This window comes from Asterias amurensis, chromosome 5 (assembly GCF_032118995.1).
Source record: "Asterias amurensis chromosome 5, ASM3211899v1".
Classification (NCBI taxonomy): domain Eukaryota; kingdom Metazoa; phylum Echinodermata; class Asteroidea; order Forcipulatida; family Asteriidae; genus Asterias; species Asterias amurensis.
Window position 1 is genome coordinate 21,057,702 of NC_092652.1, and position 22,660 is coordinate 21,080,361.

The 22,660-nt window shown below is 39.2% G+C and overlaps 2 protein-coding genes across 4 annotated transcripts in view; both read left to right on the forward strand.

Annotated features, from left to right (window-relative positions):
- Positions 1 to 22,660, forward strand: part of LOC139937007 (uncharacterized) — a 139,339-nt gene that overhangs the window by 66,290 nt on the left and 50,389 nt on the right. The gene's annotated exons all lie outside the window — the stretch shown is intronic.
- On the forward strand, positions 123 to 22,434 carry LOC139936996 (V-type proton ATPase 116 kDa subunit a 1-like). 3 transcript variants are annotated; one of them, XM_071931912.1, is made up of 20 exons: positions 123 to 211; positions 2,801 to 2,939; positions 3,597 to 3,675; positions 4,095 to 4,192; positions 4,798 to 4,926; positions 10,346 to 10,449; positions 10,923 to 11,049; positions 11,238 to 11,320; positions 11,841 to 12,147; positions 12,636 to 12,786; positions 13,002 to 13,141; positions 13,900 to 14,048; positions 14,663 to 14,747; positions 15,320 to 15,438; positions 16,192 to 16,399; positions 17,051 to 17,158; positions 17,700 to 17,837; positions 18,396 to 18,513; positions 19,021 to 19,192; positions 19,768 to 22,434. In XM_071931912.1, the coding sequence occupies exons 2-20, from the start codon at positions 2,823 to 2,825 to the stop codon at positions 19,856 to 19,858; spliced, it is 2,523 nt and encodes an 840-aa protein (XP_071788013.1). In that variant the 5' UTR covers positions 123 to 211; positions 2,801 to 2,822; the 3' UTR covers positions 19,859 to 22,434. The 3 variants fall into 3 exon arrangements, with proteins under 3 accessions (XP_071788013.1, XP_071788014.1, XP_071788015.1); XM_071931913.1 differs by having other exon boundaries at positions 10,367 to 10,449; XM_071931914.1 differs by having other exon boundaries at positions 10,385 to 10,449.

Genomic DNA, 22,660 nt, shown 5'->3' on the forward strand with positions numbered 1-22,660 from the left:
ACGTTTTTATTAATTTTGTACGACACGGCGCACGTGATGATAAAACTAGTCCCTAGTGTTATGGACACGGCTTACCAACACATTGAATGTTGACTACCAGACTATCATGTGATTTGTCAGTAAAATGACGTCATGTAATTTATTCAGGAAAAATTGATCGGACCAGACGTTATTTTCCGGAGACTGGTGGTGGTTTCTCATGAAATAAACGGTAAAAAATTATTTGATTTTCATTTATTTTGTTGTAATTGTACAGTGCTTTATTTGATAAAAATGTGGTTGATTTATGCAACTGCCAAAGCTTTTTAAAACTTCGCTGTTTAAAAAATTAGGCAGGACTTCAATTTTGTTTTTGTCAATATTGTCAAACTCAAATTATCACTGCTGTGTACGTGTACTGTGAGTAATAGAATTAGAGCCCTACTAAAAAAATGTATGATTATGAAAAGTGGGCCAACCCTCTCTTTCATTCAATATTTCAATATCAAGTTGTAAGACTATGCGCTAATTAATCTAATTGTTCATGCTGGGGGGAAAGCTGTTGTTAGTATTAATAATATTAAGCGACCTGCACCCTGCAGCGGCACTGGTTTTTAAATAAATAAAGGATTTTAAAGGAACACGTTGCCTTGGATCGGACGAGTTGGTCAAAACAAAAGCGTTCGTAACAGTTTTTTATATAATGCATATGGTTGGAAAGATGTTTTAAAAGTAGAATACAATGATCTACACAAATTTGCCTCGAAATTGCGTGGTTTTCCTTCTATTGTGCGAACTAACACCGTTGGCCATTTATGGGAGTCAAAATTTTGACCCCCATAAATGGCCGACGTGTTAGTCGACGAGGTAAAAGGAAAACCACGCAATTTCGAGGCATGTTTGTGTGGATCATTGTATTCTACTTTTACAACATCTTTCTACCCATATGCATTTTATAAAAAACGGTTACAAACGTTTTTCAAAGACCAACTCGACCGATCCAAGGCAACGTGTTCCTATAACTAAAATGTTGGGAAGAATTAAGATTTTTAATGAATTAATTGTAAATGAGGCCTTATATTTTTATGTTGTTAATTTAAAAAAAAAAAAAGATAATTTTCCGCAATAACAATAACAGCATTTTATTTTTAAAGCCATGTTGGACACTTTCGGTAAACAGTATTGTCCAAGGCCCGCACTTTGTGTATCACAACTGATATAAAAAATAACAAACCTGTGAAAATTAAGGCTCAATCGGTCATCGGCGTCGGGAGAAAACGGGGGAAACCCACCCTTGTTTCTGCACGTTTCGCCGTGTCATGACATGTGTTTAAATTAAATCCGTATTTCTCGCTATCGAGAACTTATATTGTTTTACTGTTTTCTCAAAAATTAAAGCATTTCATCATCATGGAACAATATTTCAAGAGAAGTCTTTCACCATTACCTTCTGCAAACCCTGTAAATTATTTGTAAATTTGTGAACTTTTTTCCTGTTCCGAAAGTGTATAATGGCTTTAAGTCAATAAAAAAGAAAATATTTCATCTTCGCTCTTTCTTTTTTAAGAATTAAGGTAAAATACAAATTAGATTTAAATTAAGTCATTATTTCGTACGCACGCAAACTCAAATGCACCAACTCATACCCCAACCAACTCATTTGCATAATTCACTACGTTAAGCTTTGGTATATGGGCCTAGCTAGGCCTAGGTAGGAGCAAGGGGAAAGAGGGCCAACAAGCTTGGCAATTCTCCACTCAAAGTTTGTTTTACAATTTCTACAAAATTCTACATAGCCAAATAGGCCTATGGGAAACCATGAATTAATAGAAGTGTAGACTGCAGACTTGTTCACTTGACCTTGAATCTAAAAATAAGAAAAAAATTACATTATTAATCGAATGTTGGACACCAGGCCTGGAATCGCACCTTTGAGAAGCAAGGCCAGTTTCATTGTGTAAAGGCACTTTCAATCGAAAATCTTTGGTTAAGTTTATAGGGGAATCTTAAAGGGGCACCAAGGCCAAGACCAGGGGCAACAGAGGCTGTGGCCTCGGTGTAATTCCAGACCTGGTACCTACATTAAAGCTTCATGGTTATCCGTCATTTGTCTACTTTTGATCTGACTTTGATTTCCTGCCTTCACAGGAAATGATTATACTTGGTCCATTCTGTTATTGGTTTCTATTGCTATTCTAATCCCTGATACATGTGGCTATTATATGAGGCATTGAAATGTGCAGCAATTATCCGCTAAGCATTGAGTTGGGTTAAAGGGTTTTATCTTTGGTCAGCGGAGAGGACTGGTTGGACTTTAGTCTGTTAATCATTTGTGCATGCAGATGCGATCTGCAACATCTATAGTAGTAGGCCTTCTGGGAATCATAGACTCTGAACAGTAGTTACATCAGAATAAGTTGTTTCTGACATCACTGTGGTTCTCCTTTTATTGCTGACTGTAGGTAGGCCTATCGTAAGTTTTGTTATTTACATGCATGGTACAAATTTATACTTGGTGTTGTACTCCGAGTGTTGCAAAGCTTAAGATTTCAGGTCTTATGGTTTGTCTGAGAAAAACAATACTCCGAAGCATGAAGATGCGATCAGCAATCAGCAACCTCAAAAGGCCTTATGGGCATCATTGTACATGTAGTTACATCAGAATAAGTTGTTTCCGACAAGACTGGGCTAGTTTTTTTGATGTACAATTAGCTAATCTTTAAGTGCTACTACTACCTTCTTTCAGTCTAACAGAGCAATGCATTTTGTAATTTATCATTTATCCTCTAAATCTTGTCTCTTGTTTTTCCTTCTAATGCAGGTGAATCTGTAAAAGAGCAACCATGGGGTCGCTTTTTCGCAGCGAGCAGATGTGCCTCGCGCAGGTGTTCCTCCAATCTGAAGCTGCGTACAATTGTGTGGCTGAGCTAGGAGAGCTTGGATTGGTCCAATTCAGGGATGTGAGTAGAGACTGTTCTTTGTTTAAATTATTCTCTGGCTCAACTGATGCAAGGTTCTCCCTGGGTTATTTGTTCCAAAACTCTTGGGACCCAAATTTTGAAAGTTTAGCGTTCAGCAAGCTGAATTGAAACGAGGAATATTTTTGACCTGTGTTTTATCAATTGGTTTCAAAAGCCCCACTGTGCAATCTGGGGTGGATTTCACAAAGGTTGTCCTAACTTAGGACTAGTCCTAGGCAATGCTAAGAGATAGGACCAGTCCTAAGTTAGGTTGAGTTACTGGTCCTAACTTAGGACCAGTCCTATCTCTCAGCATTGCCTAGGACTAGTCCTAAGTTAGGACTACTTTTGTGAAATCCACCCCTGGGGCAATATACTAAAGGGTTTTATCTCAATGATTTTTGTGTAAATTTGGTCTGCGGTAACAGTTTTCACCATGTGTATATCTACTGGCTGGGTAGATTATTTTTTTAAGAGAACTTTTCTTGCTTTATATTCTACTAACACGGAGTAGATTTGGGGGATTTGGGGAAGTTCTCTACTATCGCGAATAAGATGTTTGGTGTTGTTAATGACATGTTTGACTTGAAACTATGAAAGGAAAATAACCAAGTGTAATGGAGTGTAAAATTTGTCTCTTTTTATCCATGGCTGCAGCTTAATCCTGACGTTAATGCATTCCAAAGAAAGTTTGTTAATGAAGTGAGACGATGTGACGAAATGGAGAGGAAACTACGTAAGTTTTCATTTTAAAAAGTTAAGCAGCTTATAAATGCATGTTACAGTAAAAAAAAGAATCAAACAAAGTTGTTTTCTGCAATTCCACCTTTATTTTGTGAAACTCTGAGAAAGCCTTAAAGAAAGACTCTGCTTGGGTTAAAGCATCAGGCAATTATCTTTTCTTTGCACGTATATTGTCCTTTTGGTCTGAAGCAGTTTGCAACAGCTATCTATTTTCTCACCTTGAGAAATTCTAAAGTCCTTTTGTACACAAATATGATATCTTTCTGACCTATTAACCTTTGTCAGAACGTCCTTTATTTTTGACACTGCAGGTTTTGGAGGCATGGTAGCATTTGTTTAGACTAGTTTTATCTGAGTTGTGGAAAAACGTGTGATTAACGGAAAACATTTATAAATGCTTGCATCTTCCAGGGTTCTTGGAGACAGAAATCCACAAGGCTGACATTCCTCTGCTGGACACAGGGGAGAACCCTGAGGCACCTGCTCCAAGAGAGATGATTGACCTAGAGGTACAGGATTAGATTAATTGTAATGGCTAACCTTGTTTATCCGTATACACACCTACTAACCCAAATGAGGAGGGATTCTGATTTAGGGGCCGTTCATAACACTCAATGTTAACAAATACTGATTTTATGAGGCAGATGTCAATTTCTGTGAGGGTGAGGCAATTTTTTCTTAGCTAAGGGCCCCTTAATGAGGAAAATGAAGACAGTTTCAAGAGGCACCAAAGCAATGACTCAAGGCCCGTTTTAAGCCATTTGAACATATGGTGGATACAATTCTATGACACTAGGTTTGGGTAAATTTGTCTGTTTGCACCCAAACCAAACAGTGCACTTCCATAATATCCACCATATTTCAAAAAGGCTAATGAGACCTGGCCCATCGTTATAGAACTGGTTAAGCAGAAAACATGTTCTGATGAGCAAAATAAGCAGGATACCATTTGCAGATAGTGACATGGTATATTGGCTGGTAAACCTATTCTGGAAACCATATTATTGTTGTGCTAAGCTTCTTCTTGTGCTCAAGCAGCTCTATGAAATCGGGCCATGTGGCTTTGAAAATTTAGAATAGACATTTACCTCTCGTTTTCAACACAAATTTCCAGGCTTGCTTTGAGAAGCTAGAGGTAGAAATGAAGGAGGTCAACACAAACCAGGAGGCACTCAAGCGGAACTTCCTGGAACTGACTGAGCTGAAACACATCCTCCGTAAAACCCAGACCTTCTTCGACGAGGTAATGTTTCGCAGACGAGGAAAGACGTTCCCGACTCTGTTTGCATGAGTAGTTTTTTATATACTTAACGTAGCTCACACCTTTTTCAAACAAAATGTTTACGTGGATGTTTTAGATTGCAACTATAGGTACTCTCTGTTGGGAATTCTTGGGCAACATTTTAGCTGAAGTTTGAAATATTTTTACAAACGATTCCAGGTGGCTACTGGGTTTGTCGTCGAGATTCTCGTTTCTTTCCTGGCCATTTGATTTATGAATCTGGCCTTAATTTGTCAGAATCTCCTCCCAGTTGCTGCTCAAAAAAACAATGTTGAGTTTTGTGCGTTGCCAAATTAATTAATGATCGGTGCACCTTTTTTAGAAAAGAAACAAAAACCTGTACAGGGTGCATCGAGACGGCAACCGATTGTCAAATTAATCACTTGACTGTGAATTGACCAAAGTTGTTTGATTGCAAAAAAAAACACAAGAATAAAACTTCAGGCCTTGAACTTTCCTCTTGAAGGGGCACAGCAATAAGCCACTTTGGAATTGCAGCTGCGCATGTCTGTTACTGCAATTTGTCTATCTCCCGTGACCATTTGACAATACCAGCGAGTATTGTCAAAAGGTCACGGGCGATAGACAAAATCCGTTGTCAGCAGTAACAGACATTCGCAGCTGCAATTCCGAAGTGGCTTATTTCCCTGTGGTAAGGGGCACTTCTATGAGGGAAAATATAAATTTGTATTGGAACTTTGCAAAGGGCATCACAGCCAAAAGCACAGGGCACCACTGCAGTTGCTGTGGGTGCCGTGGGGCTGTTTAGAGGCCTGAAACTTGCGGGGTTTACAGGACCAAGACAATTTTTTAATAGCCATAATCCCCTGCATGTGGCTTTAAGATATCACCACCATTAGAATCTTGTAGATGGCTTTTTTCTTAATCTCATGATCTCACAGTTTGTTGCCCTTTTTGTTTTTTTTTTCGATGGTTTTCAATTGTCAATCGATGTTTGCCACTACATTCTGCGCTTGTCTCTGTGTTAACACTGTAAGTCGCCTGCTCTTATAGGGCCATCCATATATAACGTACCCCCCATGACATTTTGAGTCATACTTTTATTAACAATCGCCCCCACACGTGTATATATTTATAACATGTATAATAAGCATGTGTGTTTAAGATATTACCCCCCTCCTTGACTTCATCTCCACCCCCTCCCATACCTGAAGCCCATCCCGTCTGTGCTCTTGGATTCTTTTTTGGTGCATTAAATCTGCATTAGCATAACAACAAAGTGAGCGTGTCACAACATGGTGTCCCATGGAGTTTAGATGCAGTAGACTGAGTTGTGGTGAAACTATTAACACACTTGTGATTACAAGATGGGCCATCATTAACATTTCACTTTTAACATTGAAGACGCAAAAGACAGGAAGGCCAAGTTGTAGAACTAGAATAAACTGGAGCCTTCTCTCTTCAAATTTTCTCTCCCATGTCTTCTTTTCCTGTAGCCTTCACTTTAACGATTTTCCACAACAAAAATATGAAACAAAATGAAAACAGGGTATTTGAAAACTTTTTCCACAAAAAGTCAGAGTTATCTTGTGATTCATGCATCATTGTGGAACCATTTTGCATTCCAAAAACCTAACTACATTCTGGCCAAACAGTGAGAAATTAAAACTAAAGCGCTTCACCTAAACTACAAAATATCTTACACTAACTAATCTACCACAGATCACACCATGATCAGAGTCCATATAGTTTGATATTATTCAGTATGCTCAGCTATTGAGGTCCGACTTTCAAAGATTGCACACACAGGAAAGGTTATCCCAGATCTACCAGACTGACAATTGGCGGAGTTAAAGCTGGTACACCGAAAAACGAGGAAAGAAATAACTTTCTCTCCAATTTACCCTACTGTACTAGTATACTCTCCTACCCAATATACTCTTTCTGCAAAATTCGACAGCGGAGACCACTTCCACAGCCATGGTTTTTTCACATATTAAAAGTCACTGGCCTCGGACATGAAGCCCATATTCTTCCATCCAATGTGATAATAATAATAATAAGAATAAAAAGACATTTGTAAAGCGCCTAATGCAAAAGCCTCTAAGCGCATTAAAGAAACAATAAAATAAACAATTAGAGAAAGATACAAGATACAAATAGGCAAATTACAAAAAAGAAGCTTTAAACAAATGAGTTTTCAACAAGGACTTAAAACATTGTAAAGTATTAGCTTGGCGAATATGCACAGGAAGACTATTCCAAAGAAACGGTGCGGCGTAAGAAAAAGATCTGTGGCCATAAAAAATTGATGTATGGGAGTGCTATGCTATTGTATTGTTATGCATGTTGAATAGAGTTCAGCTGCATTATTAGATTTTGCACCAACTAAAGAAAAAAAAGGAAAAAAACAGTTGATGATTATTTTTTTTGTTATCATCTCTTTGTATGTTATGTATGGATGGCACTATTTCTGTTTTTCGTGTTGTTGCTTGTGTGCTGATGAAACGCTTGTGCATTCCATGGTAGGTGAAGATAGTTTATCACAAGATCTCGGTTGACATCAGATATGGCGGATAACAACAAAACTGACACCTGTGTTTCAGATAAAATTCTCATGGGAAAAAATTATTAAATTCCTATTTTTTTGTGAAAGCACGTTTTTAATTATTTGGGAAACCTACTTGCATTACGATTCTTTTGCATTAAAAGCGATTACTGAACACACAAAACAGTTTGTTGAAAATCATCTTTATTGATTGATTACTTTGAATGATTTCCCAACTTGGTTGTATTCAAACAGATGTTCTGTGAATTCAGATCTGTGAAATTTGTTTTGCCATTTTGTAATGTTCTTGTTGAGACAATATGAGAGATGCCAAAACTTTGGTTATATCTTGATTCTTGTATTAACCCTTGTTCGGCCATGAGTCAGATCCCCTTGTGTGCAACTGATGTGCATTGTATATTTTAGGCGAGGAGCTCGGGGGCCAGACACGCACCCTATATTTATATGTAATTTGGCTCCCAAAATGGAAGACCATGTCCAAAAGTGTGTGTGTCTCAGTGCAGGGTGTTGATACTTTAGGGGAATATTTGGCTCTCTTAGATTTTCTTTTACTGATTCCAAAAAACTACAGCAGTTGTTTGCTATAAAATGTTGACCATTAAACTGTCCCTATTGTCCCCTTTACAAGTGATGATTTTTCTCCCTTCAAATCTGTCTCTACCTCTCTCGGCATGAAGGAATGACAACTTATTATTAATCTTACAAATATTATCAGTTTCTCTGACATTCTAACTGATATCTAGTAATTTTCACTACTTGGAATGCATGAGCATGTTTTTCAACTCAAGATCACCACTATGTATGCACACATTTCTGATCGTTTCTTAACTTTTTCTTTCACCTTCTGAATAATTTTTAAACGTATGGTTATTTAGTTTACTGTATTAATATAGCACTGATCATGAGATTCACACTTTACTGTGCACGATGAAGTGAACAGAACCCGTTTTCAGTATTTGGTTCAGATTCTGAAAGTCGTAAATACCGGGTAAAAACCATACTGATTGAACAGAACTCATGCAGTGAATTCACATGATGCTTTGAATTGACTTTTTTACTGAAGCCATTTTGTGAGTAAGGTTTGATTATATAGTCTGGTGCAATGACCTGCCACATCACAAGTTCTGCTAAAATGTTTTAATTTCTCAGACATCTGGAAATCCCTTTACTAAAGCTTGCCCGAAACCATTTGACATGGCAACCATCTCTATAGTCTGAGGAATTCAAATCTGAGTGGTAATTTGTGACTTTGCAATTCTTGGTACCAGACATTATTCAAATGTCGCTCACTTTATTCAAATTAGCAGAGCTTACATCATGAATTATTCATGAGCACAACTTTCCATTGTGTGTGTATAATTTGTAGAAAGTGTGTATTGTCATTTGATGTTTCATAAAATACTGTACCTGCCGGGTAACTTCATTCTAAAAACATTGGTTTGGAAATATTTGTTCAAGCCCATGTATTTACAACCCTTTCATTTTATATAACAATTTGTTCATGTTGGTTACACATTGGAGAAAACAATGCAAATTTTTTTTTTTCCTGTACATTCTAAATAATGTCAGTGCATTTGTTCAAATATGCGTTTTATTTTGTTATTGCCCAAGTGCTGCTGGTATGTTAAAAAAGGAAAATAATTGTCAGATTTTTTTTTTTTTTTTTCAACAAAAATATCATCTTAAAAATCAACATCGGAAAGCTAATTGCAATTTACATATAGTACAATTGGCATATCTGATGAGACATATAATACAACTTGTGCAATATAACTGACAATTTCTAAAACTGATAAAGGCCTGTTACAGAATAGTAGTTTGGCCTTTTTAATTTTTTGATAGAATACATTGGAATGAATTTACCCCAGGGTACATTAACAAAAGGTGTTAGACTAGATATTGATTTATCAATCATTTGAGTTGAACTAACCCCCCCTCTGTGCACCTAATCATTATGACTTTACTCACTTGGTGGCAGACTAGTATGGTACCCAGTAGCTGGCAGCTTCTTACGCAAGATGAAACATTGATATCATCACAGAGCCTGACTATTTTGTTTTGGCGTTGAGTAGCAGGTGGGGTTGAAAAAAAAAAAAAAATTGTCAGAACTGAATTACAACAAGCCATGGCCGTTGCCCCTGTCTTGGCCTTGGTGCCCTTCAAAAGTTTCCCATAGATTTTCAAATGGAAGTGCCCCTTTGCAAAGTGAAAATAGCTTAGCCCTCTGAAAGACGAAATTCTAGGCCTGAATTTCTGCTAAAATTTCCGGTTGTTATTTTTTATTTATGAGCTAAAATCTGAAATCCATCCAACAACAAAATCACTGATTCTGTAAGAATTTGACACATTTTGATCTTTTGGACGAGGCTCTGGAAAATCTTCCTAAAGTCTCTTCGATTCTTAGAAGACAAGAGAAAATCATCCTGTGGAACACCTCAACTCTTTTGGGGAAAACAAAAACAGTTGTCAACCACCGGTTCTTTTCATAACCAACACTACTCAAAAGAGATTTACACACGGTGCTACCCACAGCAAACGTCACCGAATCAATCCGATCTCAGAATTTTTATTTGCCACACAGTGAGAAAAAGCATACATGTAAACAAATGTGCATCACTTTTATTTTGATTTTGTTTTTAAATTTAATTTTTGTTTGACGGGCATTGTGTGCGTCTGGAACATTGTACCCCTGCCTTGCATGCATGGGCCTTGATGGCGTCTTGTGTTTCAACTTGTGCTACCCCTCCTCTCCCTCTCCTCCTCCCTTCATTTCATCTCCCCCTCCTCCTACTCGTACCCCCAAATGGTCTGGTCTTCCCCCGTCTTCCCCCCCAACCATCATATAAACAGGCTGAATTGCATCACCAGCAGATGCACGATGCGGATAAGGAGGAGGAGGCCCACACGCTGCTCGGAGACGAGGGACCGCGGACCGGGATGCCGATGAGGCTCGGGTAGGTACTTCAGGGGTGATCAATTTCAGACTTTTTAAAGTCAGTCTGGTAAATTAAAAAACAATGTGTTTATCTGAATGCAATAAGTCAAGCTGTTTGATCTACATGTACTTCTCTAGTGCTGATGATAATGTTCCCAAAGGCTCCTTGGAATTTTAAACTCCAGGGGGTACCAATGGTGGACGTGCCATCGTTTCAATGTACCTCCTAAGATCTGGATCCCAGTTTCAGACTTATTCGTCAGCATGAGACTCTCAACCCAGCTGCTATACAGGGTCCTCAATTGAGGGCGTTGGAATGTTTTCTACGTGCATTACTATAATGTGTGACGGCCCAACAGTCAAATATGCAAATGTCTATGGGGATGGGTTGCTCTCTGGTCTTGGCCTTGGTGCCCATTAAAGTACAAGTTGGTGTTCCGTTATTTTATAAAAGCAAATTTAAATACTTTTGTTGTTGGGTTCTCTCCATAGATTTGTTGCGGGTGTAATTCAACGTGAACGCATCCCGGCCTTCGAGCAGATGTTATGGCGCGTTTGCCGCGGCAACGTTTTCCTGCGACAGGCCGAGATGGACAGCCCCCTGGAAGACCCAACCACGGTGAGAATAAACACATTTGAATTTATTGCTACCGCTATGGGTGTTGCTAAGGGTGCCCTTTACTTCATTGCATGATGACTCCTTTGATTTAGAACATATCGAATGTCAGGGGAATGTAAACAATGTTTTTATTTTATTTACTTAATTACTAGTATTTAATCAATTGTTGACTGTGTTTTGTGTTACAGGGAGACCAGGTACACAAGTCTGTTTTCATCATCTTCTTCCAAGGTGATCAGCTGAAGAATCGAGTCAAGAAAATTTGCGAAGGGTATGTTTCCATTAGCTTTATCACGGTCATTGCTGTCCTAGTAAAGAAACATAACTAAGGCTAGCCAAAGAGTGAGCTTGTTACATTTGTTTCGGCCATTCAAACACCGGTTCTTTTCAGAACCTACACAACTCATAGAGAGTTATTTGATATTGACCCATTTCACCTGACGTCATCATCAGAAAAATCTTGAATGCGCCATACTGGTGGGCAATTTCACTGTGCGTTTTCATGTATAACTCTATGCATAGAGTTTGCTGTGCGTTATGCACTGAAGTGTGCATTTTAGGCGACGCTGCGTTAATACGCGTAAACCTAACTGCCCACCAACATGGTGAGCGTGGCATTGGTCGCCGCGTGTGATGCGCGTGCAAGGGGTCAATACATGGTGCTACCACAACCCTTACTAGACAATAAGCTAGCCTTGATATTCTCCATCTCTACTCAAAGAAGTAATAGGCGGTTTATGACACGTTTTTTTTCTTTTTCTGATGGTTATCCCCCTTTTTCAACTCCTAAGGTTCCGCGCCACTCTGTACCCGTGCCCGGAGACCCAGCCGGAGCGTCGGGAGATGAGCATCGGCGTCATGACACGGATAGAGGACCTCCAGGCTGTCCTGAGCCAGACGGAGGAGCACCGCCAGCGCGTCCTCTCGTCGGCGGCCAAGAACGTGCGGGTGTGGTTCATCAAGGTGCGCAAGCTGAAGGCGGTCTACCACACCCTGAATCTCTTCAACCTGGACGTGACGCAGAAGTGTCTGATCGCGGAGTGCTGGTGCCCCGTGGCGGACCTGGATAAGATCCAGATGGGTCTGCGCAGGGGAACGGTGAGTTCATTTTTTGGTTTGGGTTTTTTTCTCCACATTTTGTGCGAGATCTCCTGTTTGTTGAGACGGCTTATCTCTGAGCTGGTTCTGTACTTTGACTTTGTATGCTCAGTGCTGTAAAGGTTTTAGTTGCAATTTCATATCCATAGTGATCAAAAGGGCATTATATGAAAAGTGTATATACAGTCAGTCAAAATCCACAAACAGTTAGTGTTTTTCTTAAACCAATTACTCTAGATCCATGAACTTTACCAGGAGCTCCAAAATATTCATAACCAATTTTCCGACACCCATACAAGCTGCACTAACCGATGACTTGTAGACAGTACTGGGCAGAACTCTTTTCATTACAACAAAAATGATGAGATCGTGTCATGAATAATCATTCTGTAAACCCTGATTCTAGGAGTCGGTGTAATGTGACTAACCATAGAATTGTTCGATGCTTGATGTCTCTCTTTTGTCTTGTCTGCCCGTTCTGACCGCAGGAACGTAGCGGCTCAACAGTACCGTCCATCCTGAACCGTATGGACACTCATGAGGACCCACCCACCTTCAACAAGACCAACAAATTCACAGAGGTGTTCCAGGGTATCGTGGATGCCTACGGAGTGGCCGACTATCAAGAGGTCAACCCAGGTATAAGACAATCCATAAACCAGGGCCCAACTAATATATGCTAAGCAGGAACTAAATTGGGTCTTATAATTTATAAACTTCAAAACCTGTCTTAAAAGGTGTTTTTCCAGCACCTTGCGCACCTTATTGGTGGAAACATATATTATATAAGATTCCAATTTTAAATGACAAAATTTACAAGGATAGACTTTGATTAAATTTTCTGTTCTTGACAGCACCCTATGCTATCATCACATTCCCCTTCCTGTTCTCGGTGATGTTCGGAGACACTGGCCATGGCCTGATCATGTTCCTCTTTGCACTCTGGATGGTCATGAGTGAGAAGAAGCTAGCTGCCAGCATGGGTGACAATGAGGTAAGAATCACAACTAAACGCATTGCTCGTGGCCAAGTGGATAAGACTACCGGACTCCAGCTCTGGTGTTTCTGTTCAGCTTTGTGGGTTTCGAGTCCCAGATGTGACACTCGTGTTCTTAAGCAAGACACTTAACCATTATTGCTGTGTTCTTCGGATCGAAGCAAAAAGCTGTTGGTGCCGTGTGCTGTGTAATGCACATAATACAAAATAAAAGTGCACTTATGGAAAAGAGAAGGGGTTCGCCCAAGTGCTCCTGGTTTACATCTTGTAAACCTTTACATGTAACAAGATGGTTTTAGAACAGTTTTAGACGGAGAGAAAATACTCATGCAATCATGACTGAAGTCCCAATCTATGCTCAAGGCTCCGGTCTGAAGGAGATATTCCAATGGGGGTCCACATAAGTGAAAAGTAGGGAAGAACGAAGTGCTTTCATTACAAAGTTTCCAAACTCCTAACTCTGCGTCGGTCCTAGCCAATGCAGAAGCACACTGAGCAGCTAAATCAGTCCATGCGAAACCAAAGTCAAATGTTCAAATCCCTGATACAGAACTGCAGAATTCAATTTTACATGAACATTTTTTCACGAGTCCCACCCGAGTAACATGCCTGTGATTTTGTTCACAGGACTCGGGGAAAGTACTGAGTAAACGTTGCTAACACACATCGGTGTATATGGGTAAAACCAAAATTAATCTGTATCCCTCATGCAAATTTCCATCTACAAAATTACCAAATTATTTAATTTTTTTCAGATATTCGGGATGTTCTTCGGTGGTCGTTACATCGTTCTACTGATGGGTCTCTTCTCCATGTACTCGGGCTTCGTCTACAACGACGCCTTCTCAAAATCGTTCAATATATTCGGCTCGTCGTGGAAGGTGTCCGGCATGGCCAACTTCACGTGAGTGAACTTTGCATCCACCTACAAGAGATTTTCTCAACCCATATTACGTCTTTGTGGCAGACATTGTTACCACAGAGTTTTTATTGCAGTTTTGTTTCACTTTTCTTCACATACTCATTAATCTGGAGGTCGTTGGCTCTAGTAAATTTGTCTTTGTTCGACCTCAAATCAAAGACCCATTCTAACAGCTTTATTCCATGTCCAGCTTCTCCTTAGAAATCCTTGCCTGGTGCATGTTTCCCTCCATCCTACAATCTAGACTGTTTTAAGAGGAATATCAACTCCTACCTTCAGCTCCCATGAGTTATTTTCATCTTAAGTGTTGTTTCTTCTTGTGGCCTCTTACTAAGAGTGGCCCTTATTGTTGTTTGGGTCGGACTTGCATTACAACAAGAACAACAACAAAACACAGAGTTTTTTAAGCAGTTTTTGTTTCACTTTTCTTCATAGGTAGTGCAAACGGCTGATTAATTTTATAGGGTGATCTTGCATTTAAAAAGCAACAACAAAAACAGAAGTTTTAAAATCAGTTTTTGGTTCACTTTTCATTATATATATTGCAAATGGCTGATTCATTTCATGGTCCATTTATTTTGTTGTTTCATCTACAGTAAAGGTTTGTTGGAGGGAGAGGAGGATTTCCAACTGGACCCTAAGCAGGCTTTTACCGGACCCTACCCTTACGGGTTAGATCCAGTAAGTCCACCTTCTTCTGCCTGTAAAAGTGATAATAATAATAATAAAAAGATATTTATAAAGCGCCAAATTGCCAAATAAGGCCTCAAAGCGCTAGATACTATTACTCATCCACAATTGTGTTGTTCCATTGATTTTAAAAGATTTTTCTTCCATTGATTTGAAAAGATTTTTCTTCAATTGAAAAGTGGAACTCAATTGTGTCATTTACAACCCTTCTACTGTCTGACCATTCAATGTCATTTCCAAATGGCATGTCCTAAATCACCCCCAAAATTACCAAATGAGTTTCCTCGGAACTACTTCTGTATAAGATCTCTTATAAATTAACCAAGAACCTACAGTAGATAAGAAGTCTCCCGATTTCCAAAACAATCTACTCTGCAGTAGTAAAGCAAGATAAGTTCTCAAAAGAACACGATCTACCCAGCAGGTAGATATATACACATGGTGTTACCACAAACCAGAGAGACATTGATACCTCACCATGCAATGCCTCAAATCCCATATAACCTTAGATTTCTTTGACTATTTTCAATTATTACTTTTTTTCTCTACCCTCTACCCTCTAGATCTGGCAGCTGTCAACCAACAAGCTTTCCTTCCTGAACTCCTTCAAGATGAAGATGTCCGTCATCTTCGGTATTGCTCAGATGTCCTTCGGTGTGGTCCTCAGTGCTTTTAATCACAAGTACGTTACTCATCAGGCTCATGTACTAATGTAGCAGGTAGTCCCTAAAGGGTAACTGGTAGTTGCGACCTTGGTTGACCTCAACAATAAGGATCTCTGTAGAGTTTTATGCTAGGTCAAGTAAGGTCGTGGCTACTGTTTACCCTTTAAACGCTATCATCATACGGCATTCAGGGACAAAGGTCCAATTCACAGAGCATACTGATCAAAATGTTGAGTTGTCAACCACTGGTTCTTTTCAGAACCACCTCTACTCAAAAGAGGTTTACACATGGTGCTACTGCAATCCTCACCTAATAAAAGCTCCAATATTTTTTTTTTTTTTACATAACCAAATCTCAAATATGTTTAGGTCATGATTTGTTCCCGCTCTTAGCAAACTACCCAATGCCCAAATGTTGGAACTCTGATACGTCTGAAGTGCCTCATGTCCTAGATGAGCGCGTTGCAAAGGTGTTTAGAGGATCCCAAAGTCTGGCATTAATTTATCCTCGGTTATCCTTAACCATGGTGCTAAAGGAATTGGTCTTATTCTTCAAACCTAGCTCCACAATACTTTTACTTTCCAGGAAATGTTGAAGTGCCTCGACCCTCATTCAGTTGAGCGAGAGGGAGTCTTCAGCCGACGCCTTCTCGGGAAAAACGCTCACCGAGTGATAGATATTAGCACTATATTAGAAGCCACTATTATCCTCATTTGTAAGTTGTCCTTAATGCCGTCATCAACCGTTTATCCTCGTCTTCCCAATCTAGGTATTTCAAGAAGCCCATCAACATGTGGTGCGAGTTTGTCCCCCAGCTGATCTTCCTGGAGTTCATCTTCGGCTACCTGGTGGTCATGATCTTCCTGAAGTGGTTCATCTTCAACGCAGGGAACTCTGAGAACGCCCCGAGTCTCATCATTACCCTCATCAACATGTTCCTCTTCACCGCTCCGCAGGGGGATCTTTACAATGGACAGGTATAACAGGGATGGGAAAAAGTGAACTTGTAGTGTCAAGGGAACTTGGCAAAACTCCCACAAAGGAGTACAAACGCCAAGCTTTCAACAGCCAATCTCTCTCATACAAACATTGGTTTAACATCTATGATTATGAATTGCACAAATCAGGAAATTGTGATTCAGTAACTGGACGACAATACTTATTGTAGTCATTGTGACTTGAGGAGTAAACGGGACAATGGAAAATTTTATCTTTCTTTTGCATGTTGTGACAAATAAAATATGATAATAATGATGTGGGGGCATGTAATTGTAATATGGAACAATGGTACGTATAAAGGGTCTAAAAAAAAAACACAATGTGCTGTACATGTAGTTTTTAAGAAATGAATAAGACAATGTCATGATAATAATTTTCGTCTCGGTGATCATGAGGCGAAAATAATTTTAGCATGTAAAAACGTATTTTCATGACATTGTTTTACTCATTTTGCAAAAACTACAGCACCTCAGCAAGTAATATTTTCAGGGAAGCTTTCTACTATCATAATCTTCAAACTGTGTAAGTTTAGTGTAAATCTGTGGGCATTGTGTTTTGTGTTACAAAAAGTACCCACATCCTGTAACATGCAAACTGATTGTCTGTGTGTGTGTTTTGTTCTCCTTCAGTTTGCAACCCAGGCATTGTTGGTGATTCTTGCAGTCGTCTGTATTCCGTGGATGCTGTTGGCCAAACCTCTCCTCCTCAAACTCCAGCATAACAAGAACCTCAGTAAGGTGAGCAAGCCGTCCGTCTCTTTCAAGATGATTGTTTTTGGTTCTTTTACAAGCGCTCACCGCAACACAGGGGACTCTGTGGCTTTCCAGTCCTATCCGAAGGACAGTGACATTTTTAATTTTATTTTATTTGTTAGGAGAAATCGCTTCACAAGGCTAGTTGGCCACTTTAAGGTGAGGTCTACACTTAACCGATTTGGGCTGTCAATCCAAATCAGGTATCACCAGGGGGCATGTTGCCACCTACTCCTGGGGCTCAAACAGGGTTAACCTCCTTCACAGTCCATCAGGATGTAGGCATGGGTATCAATACAATACAATACAGTAGGCATTTATATAGTGCCCCGCCAAGTATCGTCCACTACGAGTGTGGCTGGTAGCGCAGAATGAGTTGCCTTCACAATTATGGCGTTGTCTTTTGCTTCAGGACATAAGTGCCATGTACTAGACCTAAACATGAGTACTAACTGCCTATGATCCCTTCCTTTTACTTGATAATTTTTCTCCCGTCGATAATAACTTCTGATTTAATTTCTTCCAGGCGATCCGTTACCGCGATGTTCGTATGTTGAAGAACGGCAGTGTGGGAGAGGAGACGGCTGAGGTGGTTCACCATGACGCCATGGAGGCAGCGGCTTCTGACTCTGGTAGCTCAGACGAACCAGATCACGGTGACCAGGTAAGGAGGGGTCGTTCAGGGTTAAGGGCAAGGATCAGGGGTGGATTTCACAAAGAATTAAGACTGGTTTTATCTCGAGTTAGGATGATTTACCACCTAGGACTAGTCTTAAATGTTTAATAACTCCTAAAGAGTCCTAGGACTAGTCGTACATGTATGTTAGGACTGCTTTTGTGAAATCGACTCCTGATCACTTATATAGAATCACTTAATATCAAATTTAGAAAAATCTACTCCTGTAGTAGAATATAAAGCAAGACAATTTCTCAAAAGAATCTAATCTACCCAGGAAGGGATACACATCGTGTAACCACAAACCAACTATATACTAATACCTCACTATGCAATGCCTCAAGTCACATATCTTCATGATTATTGTACAAATCCTGATTGCTGGATGCAAATATTGGCGCAGCTTGTAACCCTGCGGAAGATAGCAACTGGAAGAATTATAAAAACTTTCAACATTGGTTATTTTCCCCCACTCCTCCAAAGGCACTGGGCAGGTTTAAGATTTTCAATCAAACAGTGTTTTTATTGTGTGTATTTTTCTTGCAGTTTGACTTCGGTGAAGTCTTGATACACCAAGCCATCCACACCATTGAGTTCTGTTTGGGATGTATCTCCCACACTGCGTCTTACCTCCGACTCTGGGCCTTGTCTCTAGCTCATGCCGGTAAGACTTAATAGAGCATATGTGCAAGAAGTAACAACATTACAATCTCATCACATTCACGGCACACTACATGGTTCAGCTCCACCGTACATACAAAATCTGTTGACGCTCCGTACCAACCTGAAATTGCGCTTTTGATTTTGTTACATGTGTACTGTTTAATTATCACAATTGGGTTTTTTTTTTCCCAACAAGAGTAGGCCCTCCATTAAGAGTATGGAATAAACGTATTAATGAGTTGAAGTATTATTGAATTTAAATTAATCAACAATACACTTCATGTTCTTTGAACTCCCTTGGCCAGTGACGGGGTCTTCATCAAACTCCCTTGGCCAGTTATGGGGACAGGGCCTTTTCCAACATAGCACCAAGACTCTGGAATTCACTTCCTGAAGACCTCGAGCAAATGCACAACGTCACTCTTTTCCATCATTTTTATGAAGTCGGCCCGGAGAGATAGAAGAGGAAAGTTTTTCAACCCAATTTTTGTTGTTCCTCCTTTCTCAGAATTGTCGGAGGTCCTGTGGAGCATGTTATTCAGTATTGGCTTGCAGATGGAATCCATCGTTGGGTTTATTGTCATCTGGGCGGTGTTCAGCGCCTGGGCTGTCTTGACCATCGCCATCTTGCTCCTGATGGAAGGGCTGTCTGCATTTCTACACACCCTACGTCTGCACTGGTAAGCATCTTTCAAAATGTAGCTCAGCAGAAAATTTTTGCTCACGATGATAAGGTTACCAGCCAAACTACCATGCTGCATGTTTAATTTGTTACTGGTATCCTGCTCAATATCTGCTTAGCGGAAAATATTTAATTCATATTTTCTGCTTAAGCAGCTCTATGAAATTGGGCCGTGACCTGGAATTTCATCTTTGGACAGGACAAGACCATTTTTTTTTTTTTTTTTTTTTTTTTTTTTTGCAAAGGGCGCTTCCTTTGGTACATCTGAGAGTCCATATGTTACTTTTGAAGGGGCACCAAAGCTAACAGCCAGGGCAGCAGGCAATGGTCTCCATGTTTCTGTAATTTCAGGCCTGTAAACATTACAATTGTTTTGACTTTTTATTTGCGAATCTACAAATAAGGTACTCAAGGTAGTGCTTGAACAAAGAGAAACATTTTTGGAAAAAGGTGCCACTGCAAAATTACATGGTGTCCGATTGTGTTCTTGAAATTTGTACGTCTGCACAGATCAAGAATTTTGAGAGAGATATTAGAATGTGACAAGATGGTTTTTGTTCCCCTCTCTCACAGGGTTGAATTCCAGAGTAAGTTCTACAAGGGCGAGGGACACGCCTTCAAGCCGTTCTCCTTTGAAGCAATGCTGGAAGCCAAAGATGAATAAATATCTCTTAAATATCAAGAAAAAAAATCCAGTTTATGAGAAGGCCAGCTCAGTAACTCAAACAAATATCCAATAACTGTGACAGTTTACAATGTTAGATTTGCGCATGTTTAATGGACAGATGATTTTTAGGGCGTTTTGTTTTTTTCTTCACCCATGATATGAAACTCAGTAATAGACTGGCTCCCTTTGTATGATGATTATGTGTTATGGTGTACATGTTAGTAGCATGTAGGGAACCCAACACACTTTTTCAGTAGCAAAAGAACATTTTATGGACGTGTCTGGATCCAGGGTCTTTGGCTTCGGCTGCTGCTGTTAGCCAAAGCACTTTCAGACGCTAAGAGACTATGCACTTACAGTGGCGTGGTCATTGTTGCGGCTGAAGTAATTTTTAAATTTTTTAGTGAGCTTGAGAAATAGTCTACGATTAACTTTCCAGGCAATTTTCCCCTCTGATAGAAAGTTTGTTCAAAGTTATCCCACTAGCAGCTAGGTATTAATGGTTTCCCTTCTTTGTGCAATCTATACTGAGGTTATGCTATTCAAGGCAGGGTGTAGTTTGGGTAATTGTCAATGAAAAGTATCCTCGCTTGGTGTATCCCAACATTTCTATATCAAAAAAAAACATGTACAAATTTGGGCTTAATTGGTCAATGATGTTGCAAGAAAATAATGAAAGAATGAAACACACTTGTGAAATAGAATTGTGTGCTTTCAGATGCCTGAGAATGGCTTCATGGCTGAAGCCTTTCTCAGTTTCAAATTGTTAGGTGAAAATTTACTTCTTTCTCTAAAAATGAATTACTTCACAGGGGGTTGTTTCTAAGGATGTTTTAAAGCATCAACAGCCCTCCAGTGTTCTTTACTTAGTAAGGTTTTATGGTCATTACCTTGTGGAAAAATAAACAAAAGTAAACCCTGCCTTTAAGTTAGATTATTTTTATTTTGGAAAGATTAAGCGCAATTTTAATCAATTATACCCACCAATTTCCATTTACAAAAGACAAGTATTGTTATTGATGAAGTTTTGAGAGGCCATATTGGATTGTTATACTTTCACACAGAGGCTTAAGCTTCTTTTATAGACTGGTGCCATTCTTGTCTAATTTTCACACAGCTTAAGATGAGTTGCAATTTGGTATAGGGGAGTCAGAGAATCTGATTTTTAAATTGAGTCTCAATTTTAAAGCACAACAAATTCTGGGTTTTAGGTTTTCAGCTACAGTTTTCTTGAATGCAACTACATTTCTGATGGAAATATTTGACAGAAAAAAATAGTTTAGTTTATCCTTACCGATCCTGTTGGTCAAATCATGGCTTTTCAGCCTCATTAACTCTGTGCATATTCATGTACATTATGTTAATCATTCTACACGTTTGAGCTGATAGGGATCTTTTTGCATTAGTCATGTACATTATGGTAATTATTCAGCACATTTGGAATCTGTGGTGGGGCCTGTCAATACTGTTACTACTACTGCTAATGGCAAAACATTTTTCGTGAAAATTGTATCTGTCTTGGATTAGACTACTAACTGTGTTTTGGTGATGTTGCAGGAACGTACGAATCTGACTAGTTGTGGTATTTAAGTTCACTATTTCAAGTAAACATATTGATGGTTGTTTCTATGCTATACCAAAAAAGACTGTGCAGTAAAATGGAAAAGTGTAATTGTGTCAAATGTGAAGGACATATTGTGTAGTAGGAAACATAGTGTCACAACTTCCAGAAGGACTTATATTTATGTATTTTATCATCTTTTGTTAAGGTAAGAAGTTAAGAAGTATTAGGTGTTGGAGACTAAAAGTTTTAGAAAAGATTTATAAGCATTGCTAAAAAAAAACTTAGGCCTGATTGACTCTTCAAAAGGGGGAATTTGGAACGCTTGGTGGCAGCACAGGCACCTGGTAAATTTCAATAGTTAAAAGTGCACATTTCCTTAGAACAGGGGATTTACCTGGTATATCTGCTGCCACCTAGTGTCCCAAACAGTTTATCATTGCTGCTAATTTAATCAGGAATTGTACACCAACATCAGGCGTATTTGGTTCTTGAGAAAAATAAGTAGGAATTAATATTTTATTGAGTACATGTACAAGGGCTAACCTACATGAACACATGGTGTGGGCTTTATTTAACTTTTCAGGCTATTAATCATAACATTTCTGATTTTTTACAATGGCAAAAAAAGGAAGAATACTAAAGTAGGAAGATGCTTCCAGCATATATGTAACACAGGATTTTAGTTGTATGTATTTATGTACATTTGTAATATTGGCCATTTATCTATATTGTAAAAAACCAAATTGGCTTAGGAAACTATTAGGCCGAAGCTGTGTCCAAATTAAGCGACTTCAGCTATGGCTGTAGCTGTGGCTATTGGCTGCAAAAGTCATTACAGCCAAAGCCACTGCTCGAGCCATTAATTCGTACACGCCCTAATGGTTTGGATTTAGAGGTTTGTGGTAAACTAAGATGTATATTTAGTGATCGTTGTTATGTCGGTGCTTAAAATCTTGTGGTATTAGGTGTACTAAATTATTTGTGTACAAATAAAAACATTGGACAGATATATGAAGTGGTTGTGTTTTGATTTGTTAAGTTGGGAAGTAAAGTCTTGATTGGCATTGTTCATTTTGTTAATGTAGTTGCTGATATTGCAACACAACAATTACTGAAAAAGAGGTATCTGTATCGCACTAGCATCTACCTTAAACCAATCAAGATTCATAGACTTGCCCAGTCCTACAGCTTCAACCTCCAACACAGTCTATTAATAATTTACTTATGGGCATGTA